At 38.3% G+C, this 10,369-nt stretch overlaps 1 protein-coding gene across 2 annotated transcripts; it reads left to right on the forward strand.

Annotated features, from left to right (window-relative positions):
* Positions 1–538: 538 nt before the first annotated feature.
* LOC132109940 (uncharacterized) lies at positions 539–5,646 on the forward strand. Of its 2 annotated transcripts, XM_059516416.1 has the most exons (12): positions 539–741; positions 862–1,150; positions 2,011–2,185; positions 2,358–2,562; positions 2,654–2,921; positions 3,021–3,198; positions 3,354–3,430; positions 3,524–3,704; positions 4,357–4,605; positions 4,713–4,884; positions 4,995–5,128; positions 5,247–5,646. In XM_059516416.1, the coding sequence occupies exons 2-12, from the start codon at positions 875–877 to the stop codon at positions 5,519–5,521; spliced, it is 2,190 nt and encodes a 729-aa protein (XP_059372399.1). In that variant the 5' UTR covers positions 539–741; positions 862–874; the 3' UTR covers positions 5,522–5,646. The 2 variants fall into 2 exon arrangements, with proteins under 2 accessions (XP_059372399.1, XP_059372400.1); XM_059516417.1 differs by lacking the exons at positions 3,354–3,430; positions 3,524–3,704 and having other exon boundaries at positions 539–1,150.
* Positions 5,647–10,369: the final 4,723 nt, after the last annotated feature.

The following is a 10,369-nucleotide window of genomic DNA, read 5'->3' on the forward strand; positions in this document are numbered from 1 at the left end:
CAACGAGACGAAGCGTCCTCGTTGACAAGAATGGGCAAGTTTTACGCTCACGTTTCAAAATATGTTTTTTTTATTAGGGAGAATATAATGCTGTATTCTGGAGATGTGTTGCAGTATTGTTTTATACTTAAACATTTAAAAGTAGATCACGTTAATTCTGCTGTTGTTGTGATGCTGGCCAGAGAGAGAGAGAGAGAGAGAGAGAGTTGCGACAACGGAAGTTCGGAACGCTCGATCGTCACGTGATTCACGTAGACCTCAAGTAAGTTCCAGGAAGTTCATAGCGGGCAATTGGAAAACATTGAGTCAGAGAGAAACAACTTCGATTTTTTTTGGTAATTAGTAGACTATGAAGTAATTTATTTACATTATTTATAAAATAAGGTATACATTTATGTATAGTCTATATATGTAGTTGTATCAGTGTTGTTTTTTTTTAAAGAATAAATCCGCTAATATTTGAGAATTAATGTAGTCTGCAATCCTCACGTTCCTTGTTAACATATTTTAGGCTGACGTTACCTTGGTAACTTTAAATATATGTGTGTGACTTGTATATTAGTCAAACTGCAATCACATCTTAAAGTTCATTGTAGTTTCTAATCTTATGGTAACTGTTAAGTTGTGATTTAATTTTTTCCCTTTGTTTTTGGAGTGTTAACAGCTCTTGGTGCATATAAAAGATCTGTAAACTTGCAAAGACTAAAGACTCAACCCCAAGGAGATATTCTTTATAAATAGGTAAGAGTCATACATTGCCCTCTTAAAAGCCTTAAACACGCCCCCACATATCTACATAACTGTGTGGGAAGATCAGCAAACGTTCACTCAAAGGAAGAAGGTGATACTTTCTCTCTGTAGTATTGTTCACGCCATGTCGTGGAGACGCTGTGTGCTTCGCTGCGAAAGAAAAAGTACTTTATTTGGCCTCCCAAAAGATGACACAGCAAGAAATCTGTGGCTGAGTTTTATTTACAACACTGTTCCAGAGCAGTACAACACAAATATTCGAGTTTGTGCTGCGCACTTCACCGAGGATTGTTTTCTGAACCTGGGAGAGTACAAGGCCAACTGTGCACAAAGACTTTTACTCAAAAGTGGGGCAGTTCCAACTTTACAAGGACAGTCTGGCGCTTCTGACTCGCAGCCTGTAAGTATGTTTTCATATTTAAAGAATTTGCTATTGACTATTCATACACGAGTTTAAATTGAGCAGTGCAGAGCAGGCTTATTGTTTGTTGTTTCTACGATTACAAATGCAGACTTGGTTTGAGGTTTACAAAGTGTAGTCTGTCATGCGAGCACGCGACGCATAAAAACACTATACAAATCATTATAATCAGTAATTATGACTATACTGGTTATCCCCACTGGATGCAACAAATTACTCGTTTGTAATGGATGTTAATGTGCGCCGGAGACCAGTGTTGCCAAGTCTTTGATGTGTTGTCAGATTGGGCGGTTTTGAATTTGATTGTGCGGGTAAAAATTGGCTTGGGTGGGTGGACAAAACTGGGCTGGTTTGGGGTCAGTGTGCATACACTGCATCCAAACAGTCATCACGACGTTATAAACACAGGCACACTGCATTGCAGAGGCGCTGATGCCAGGGTTGCCAGGTTTTAACAACAAAACCCGCCCAATTGCTACTCAAAACTAGCCCAATGGCTTTCCATAGGCAACCCCACAGTAAATATCACATTCCAGGGGGTAAAATACACATGTTTTGGTGGGGTTCCCCTGGTAAAAGTCGGTGTTAAATATCACGTTATCGCTTCTACCCAAGGACATGAAAAACATCCCCCAGCAATAGTGTTAAAGTAACGTTAGCCCAATTCCGCGGCGGACACAGCGTCACATTGGCCTTTCGAGAAGGGCAGAAGCACGCACCCCTTCTCCATATGTTCAGGTGTCCGTCACCTACCTTTGATTAATTATAGTAGCATATTCAGCTGTGATTCCACCTCTCACCACTTCTCAAAGTTAATTGTTTTTGGGTATTTCTTTTAGAGGACATCTCAGCAAGCCCTTGGTACAGAACAGTTATCAACTTCATCCAGAAGTCGTGACGTTTCATGTCAAACGGACAGTATAGAAACACTGCCTGCTGCGTCTCCAAAAACACGATCTGTTGGCACACAACTGTCTTTGGGTACACTAAAGGACACGCATGCATGGAGTAAAGGTATTTCACACGCAGTAACTACAAATGCATTAATTAGAGTTGTTTATTAGTGGAAACTTGAATGTGCAGAAATCTAAATCCAGTTGCATGTTAAACGATAGATATTAAGTTTTCAAACTACATTATCATAATACTTTGAGTAAATATACTGTCTTTTTCCTTTTAATTGCAGGAACCTGGGGTACGGTTACTTCTTTTGATGTAGGTGCTGAAACTACTCCCAGTTTCCCCTTAAGAGCCCTGTCTTCAACTCCCATCACATTCCCACAACAGAAAAGGCCTCGTTTTGAGCTGAATGAAGAGGAGGAAGACACAGACATTTCTGAAAGCATAGCTGAACCACAACACTCTGCGGTTACAGAGGAGTCCGGATTATGGTAGGTTTTAGACCTCTTTATTGTTTGTTCAGTTTTATAGAGATTTGTAAAAGTCACTTGAAAGAGTCCAATTTCTCGTTTGTCTTTCTAGGGAACAGAGCGCATACAATGTGTCAAAATACATCGTTTTTGAAAGCTGCCTCCGAGAGCTATTTGAAACATGTCCACTTTGCAAAACAAAGTGTGATGTTCAATGTAGACGAATGGGCAGCTATGTGTCATTCACCCAGCGTTGTCCAAAGTGCAGTTATCACAGAAAGTGGGAGAGTCAGCCAGTCATTGGAAGTACACCTGTTGGAAACCTACTGATGTCTGCAGCCACTTACTTCTGTGGTGCATCCTTCCTTCAATTTGAAAAGGTCATTATAAGATCATATCATTACCCTTATGATCATATTTCCAGGTCAATCACTGCTCTATTTTTCTGTGGCCTTTTTGCGTTTCATAATTTTCTTTAGATTTGCAAGGCCATGCAGCTTCAGATCATCCAATATGAGACATTTAGGAGGCATGCTGAGAACTACCTAGAGCCTGCTGTAATACACAAGTGGAACTTGGATCAGAAAAACCTTTTCAGGAAACTGCAAGAAGGGGGAAAGATTGCAGTTGCTGGAGAAATGAGGGCTGATACACCGGGTAAGTTTTTATTTGGAAGTACTTATATCTTGATCTGGATTTTTCTGATTATTATTTTTGAGTTACATTGGACTGACAAAACCAGCACGACACAACAAGAGTGGTACAGACGCAATATGGGGAAAAACTTTTTTTTTTATTATTAATATTATTAGGGTACTCGGCAAAATACGGCATCTACACTTTGATGCACCCAGACAGCAACACTGTTCTTGACATGCAGCTTGTTCAGGTAAACTTATTTTATATCATAAACTTATTATATTGTTACATTGGGAAATATTCAGTTGTAGGTTTATGCCTTTTTAATTGAATTTATACCCAGAGCAACGAGGTAGGGGGTAGCTGCCACATGGAGAAGGAGGGCTTGAAGCGTTGTCTAGATCATCTGGAGGCTAACAGTTTGGCAGTGGAATACATCATAACGGATCGTCATCCACAGATCCAGAAGTTTCTCAGAGAGTGCAACATCGTACAGTTCTACGATGTGTGGCACTTCGAAAAAGGTGACTTAAGCTTTGTGTGTTTTGTGACATACAGTGCTGTTGTCAGGGATCTGGGAAGGAGGACCCAATTGCAGTGAGATAAAAAGGTTTTATTGACAAGACAGACTGATACAAGAGGTAGTGAAGTGCACAAGATACCACAAGAGGAACACAATAAACATGAACAGCTAGGGAAGGCCACTGGGAAGGCTTCAGGAAACAACTGGCAGAATACTTTGGCAACAGAGGGGGCAGCAAGACCAGGCTGATAGAGAAAACCACACAAGGCACCATAGAGCAGAGCTCAGGAACTTGTTGACAAACAGACTCTGAGACGGACCAAATGCCAGGCAGGAAGAACCAGGACAGGACACACAGGGACAGGTCAGGAACTCTAACACAAGACTAGACAGGACACAGCTCCACAAAAACACAAATTAAACTCAAGACAAGGGAAAAATATAAACCAAATATATGGTTAAGTAACAAAATAAGATTTTACCAATTTAAACCAACTTAGAATAATCAAACAAAACCAAGAATCAAGACTAGAAAAACTAAATAAATATTACAAATAAAAGCAAAAAGCAAGAACAAACAAATTACTAAAACAAGGAGCAAGACAAGAACATAGAACTACAATACTTTAATACTTTTTTTTTTTTTTTTACAGGTTTGTCTAAAAAGTTGAACAAACTGTCACAAAAAAAGGGGTACCAAATACTGAAGAAGTGGTTGCGCAGCATCAAGAATCACGTATACTGGAGTGCTAAGTCGTCTACTTCTGGTCCCGAGAAGGTGGCCAAATGGACTTCCCTGCTCAACCACATCCAAAATAAACACATCCATGAGAACCCTGAATTCCCGAAATGTGCACATCCAGAGAAAGTGTCCAGAGATCCCAAAAAATGGTTCCAACCAGGTATGCATCAGATTGTTCGATTATTTTATAATGTGACAAAATACAGACATGGCTTACTACTAGTAATTTATAATTTGACAATATTCTGTTTCTTTTTGTCATTCAAGGGTCAATGCCTCTCTACAAAGTGGAAAAGATCCTGAACAATAAGCGAGTCCTAAAGGACGTGGAAAAGCTCAGTCACCATTACAGGACATCTTCACTAGAGGCCTTTCACAGGGTGATCCTGCGTTTGGCCCACAAGAATGTCATTGTTTCCTTCATTGGAATGTTGTGCAGGTATTATATATATAGATTATGAAATGCAATATAGTTTTTTTTAATATGTATGTGCAAGATTTGCTGGAAGTGTGTAATGTTTTAATTTATATGTCACTCTTGTACTGCAGGTTGTACCTGGCAGCAATGCACTACAATGAGCAGGCAACGACAGCTTCAGGACAACCTATGAACAAGGTTGCTTTTTCAAAGTCAAAGAAGGGTGCATGCACTGCAAAGCCACTTGAAACAGCCCCTTCATATGGTATGTTATAACATGTTTTATTTTCATACACTTTCAAATACACAGAGTGATGCATTTGATATGTTACTAAGACCGTAATATGCATAATAAAATGTCCTTTTGTACCATGTATTTACAGACTGTGTAGCTGACTTGATGAAGCTGGTCTTTAAAGAGGTGTTTGCAGACCCCGCACCATTTGTAAAGGAGCTAAAACAAATCCCCATTCCTCCATTCCTGTCCTCCCAGTTTGAAAGACCTTCAAAGGAGGAGGTTGTTGGCTGCCACATCTCATGCTTCAGTCAAGGGGCGGTCCAAAGCCTACAAGCTGTCCATCCGGATCAGGGAACTCCTGCCGAATCCGAAGCACAACACCGGGGCGGGAGAACAACTCTGACATTCTGTCCTAAATAGCACCCGCTTACAGTACTGCCTTAAAGACGGATGTGGACACTAGTATATTTTTGAGAATGTGTACATGCTTACTGTTATATGCCTTATCCTTTGTTTTTTACGACAAATAAATCTTTTGAAGAAAATCCTTCAAGGTTATTATTTTTGTTGCTTATGTGTCGTGAAAACAATATTTTATTTGGTTTGATTTAAAAATGATAGAAATAAGATTACATAAAGACTCTTCCTCTGTTCTTCGCCTCAGGTGTCCTGTAAATGTTATTAATGTAATCTGGAGGGTTTAAAGGCCCGTTCACACCAAGGACGATAACTATAAAGATATAGTTCTAAAAATCATTCTCCATATTAAAGAATAGCAGAGTCCACTCCACAACTATAATGATAAAGACAGAGAAACAATATCGTTGGAATTACTTTCAGAACACTTTTTTTTTTCCAGCTGATGAACGATAAAAACATTTACAGCCAATCAGAATCAATCCTGCTGTAATGAGAGCGAGAATTTAAAGCGGCAGACACATGTGCACTTACAATAAACAGACGACATCGTTCGCTGGTGTGGATCCTAATATCGTTATCTTTATAGTTCTCGTTCTCGTTGTGAACGGGCCTAAGGTTCGAAGCCTGGGTGGTGTGTCATGCATTGCAGATGGCCTGAAACCTGTAGAAGACGACACTGACTATGATGTTACATGATGGGATCATGTTGATTTCAGTGCAAGGAAAATTTCTTCATAAGAGACGGGGTTACAGAATCTGATGGTATCATACTTGGGAACTGGCACTTTTTCCACAAAGAACAAGGAAATACTTGCCAAATCCAGTGAGGAGAGTCACTGCGAGAGTGATATCTCATTACAGGGAGTCTTCAGGTGGTTCTTGTTCTGAAAGCAAGATAAAAGCACAGGAGAAATGGTTAAGTGATGCTCCATCACATTTCAGTCTTGTGGCATCTGCTCCTTCTACAGTATGGAGATTTTTTCATCTACAGATTTGCCCCTGACCTTCTTTTCTCTGTAAATTAAGGGTGTGCTGTATTGCTGAAAAACACAATTCCCATTTATCAGTCAGATGTCTGCATGCACAAAGGCACAGATCCCTAAACAAGGTAATCTGCAGATAACACTTTGTTTGTAGGAGCATTTTTTTAATTCAATTGTCGAACTTCAAGTCGATTTAAGCCAACTTAAAAAAAAGCTAAATGATGTAAAACTAAAAAAACCTAAGGAAGTATTATCGCATTTGCAGCTATATGATGTAAAACAAACCTTCCTTTATAAAAGGGACAGTTCCGGACCTTGATTCTGTCTGTTGCTCTGCAACTATTTTGTTGGAACCACAACTGTTTCTGTTTGGTTGAAGAATACTGTTTTTATTTATATGGTTACACGTTATTTGCTGTTTTATTTTGTGAAACCATACTATGTATATGGAATAACCGTTTTATAAAAGCAATAATCCCCGTGAAGCAGTGGTTTACAGTGAATTTATAACAGCTAAGAGGGGTTGTTAGTCATGAAGTGAAAGCTAATTGCTTTATTAGAGGTTGTGTGTTATATTTTGGGTTATGACAGTGAACTCACCCTCGCTCCTCGTGATCTCTTCACAGTCCAGATGTCTCAGATGTGAAGGACTGACTGGACTGTCCTGATCTTGAGGCTGGACGTCCTGCAGTGAGGGGTCTTCAGGAGCACTGGAAGGAGACCCCTGAGGATCAGTGTCCTCTACAGAAGACTACACCAGAGAAGTTTGATCTAAACACTGCTATATCAACCAAAAGCTTGCTTTAATCTAATATCAGTAAAACATTCAATACTCGTATTCATTCTTCATTCAGGAGTTACTTTCGGTTACTTGAATCTTGAACTATAACATGTGTCACATGAGTAGTGGAAAAACTCACTTATCTGCATTTGTATATGGTGGTGTGTAAACAATGAATAGACTTTCAGATATTCATGTTGATTTAGCATCAGTCCAGCTCCTGGATGGAGACACATCAGTGTCCTGCTCACTCTGAGCTTTGGTGGATTTGTGGGGAGAGCACACTTTTTCTTCCTCTTCTCGTCTTTTCTCCTCCTCACCGACAGCTACAGGCGTTTCCTCAGGTCGGTGGGTGTCAGTGTTGCCAGATTGGGCGGTTTTGAATTTGATTGTGCGGGTAAAAATTGTCTTGGGCGGGTGGACAAAATTTGGGCTGGTTTGGGGTCAGTTTGGCGGTTTTCAAAAATATAAATTGTATAGGCTAATTGGCTAACAAACAAGCACAAGTGTGCATATACTGCATCCGAACAGTCATCACGTTGTTATAAACTGCAGTGCAGAGGTGCTGATGCTGATGTGGACGTCGCGGCCGTACTTTTACCCAATCACTAGTGATTTACAGACACACGTGATGATTCATGAGCAATAACGGATCTAATTTTAAATGTATGAACTGTATGAGTGATCATAATGCCTAAATATATGTTACATAAAGAGTGGGAGAGTGTTTTAACACTGAATTACACCTGTTGAGGGAAAGATGACAACAAGACTCTAATATTACTGCAACTCCTAGAGCACAGTTAAATTATTTAATTTATAACATAATCCATTTATATCTAATCTATATCTAAACGATCTTGTCTTTTATCTTTTAAACAGTACAGATTGGTATATCTTCTTAGACTGTGCAAATGTAATGTTCTACAATATGAACTTCACAAAAGATTAAAGCCCCTATTAGGACGGTATTGTTTCTCATGTGGACCGCTGTGAAAATAAATTTACATACCACCTCAGTGATAAACTCATGGATTCGGATGGCGATTATTGTTGTTGTTGTTGTTAATTTTCATACAGTATTTATCAATGAATGACAACACAGTTTTGACTGTTATATGTGTGCATAAACAAGTGTGAAATACCTAATTACGTTAGTACTAATTACTTTTTCCTATCACTTATATTGGACACTTATGCATTTAAATTCTGACTATTGACAATGACATTGAAAATGATGCATATGTTTTTTCGAGGGTATCGGTAAATCAATTGTAAATCAATCAAATGTTTTGACGGTGACTGCTTGCATAACCCATTTTAATCATATTCGGTAATTGTCTTTAATGTATTTGCCACCATTTGATCCATGGGAAATTTATCTAACGTTATTATTTATTATTTAGTTTTAAGGAGTTAAAATGGCTCTTAACACCTTTGACTGACATGTTGTATCACATTATTTTGTTAGTTAAAGTTTTGGGCGGTTTTTTGTTGAAGTGGGCGGGTTTTTGTGAGCTTTTGGGCTGGAAATCGTCCATCCAATCTGGCAACACTGGTGGGTGTCAGTGTTGTCCCTCCGTCCCATAAGCAGCACGATAAAACCCTATCAACAACTAAACTCGTACGGTAATCTGTTGTTAACACACTCATTACTTCCCGCGAAATGAACAGATGAGTCCCGCGCTTTATATATTCCTCCAGTGACACCTTCTGAATTCCTCTATAGCCTACCATAATGGCTAAAACAGGCTAAAACAGAGCTGAGACTGTTGTAAAAACTAAAGCAATAAGCCCCAAGCCGTGGTTTAGTGAATTTATAACCAAAAAAATGTCTTCACTTGCTTAGTTCCACTGTTTCCTACATTCACCTTCCCTGCACTTTTCTCCTCTCTGTCCAGAGTCACTTCTCAGGTGTGTGTGGACAGTCACAGTCTGTCTGTACACCTGTACACCATTATGATTTCATTTTAGCCATACCAAAACATGTATTTGATAACAAAGCTTTGCTAATGATTATCAATGTTTAGCTCACTAAACATTTCACTATAACACAGAAGGTGAGAATGAACATGAGAATGTATAAATCAGAAGAAAGAAATTCCCCCAATATCACCTTATAGGTATTATAATTTGCCACCTTATTAAAAAGTGGAAACAACATAAGTGTAAATAACCTTTGTGAATTAAATATAATGTTTTATCACATTTATAAAATGTACTCAACCTCAGGCAATTCAAGATGTAAGCCTAGATGAGTTTGTTTTTTACTAACAATTTTTTTATTTAATTTTTTGGTTCACAAGATGTTAACTGATGGACTGGAGTCCTGTGGATAACTGTGATGTTTTTATCAGCTGTTTGGACTCTCATTCTGACGGCACCCATTCACTGCAGAGGATCCACTGGTGAACAAGTGATGTGATGCAAATCTTTTCTGAACATTTCCTTTACTAGTCCTAATAATGTCTAAGCATAATTTTATTCAAATGGTTAGAAATTCCACAACATTGCTATATTTTCACATATGTGAATGAAAATGAACTAATAATCTGCTAAAATGTTTGTATTTTTATTGTCTCGCACATGTTGGGTTTTACATATACTACATATACTACCAGTCAAGATATTTTTATTTTTCTAAAAATCTTTTTTCTTTTTGTCAAATCTGCTCACCAAGCCTGCAATTATTTGGTTCAAAGTACAGCAAAAACAGTACAATTTTGAAATATGTTTACTATTTTCTATATTGAATACATAGGTAAGCAGAGAGAATTCTTTAAAAAAAAACATTACAAATCGTACGGTTTAAAACCTTCTGACTGGTATTGTGGATAAAAATACTGGATGGCTTAATGTTATCATTTGCTCATATTTTCTGCTTTTTTAATGACAATTACATGCATTAAATGCTACCTTGATAACTTACTTGATAATAACCAATACAATCCAGAAGAAACAAAAATGAATAAAAAATGAATATAAAAATCATGAAGAGGAAGGAAATCTGGCATCTATCACATGTCTGTGGCTGGGTCAAATAAACATGGCTCCATTTTATTATTGTTCTTGTACTTCACATTT

Source organism: Carassius carassius, chromosome 29 (genome assembly GCF_963082965.1).
Source record: "Carassius carassius chromosome 29, fCarCar2.1, whole genome shotgun sequence".
In the NCBI taxonomy this organism is placed as follows: domain Eukaryota; kingdom Metazoa; phylum Chordata; class Actinopteri; order Cypriniformes; family Cyprinidae; genus Carassius; species Carassius carassius.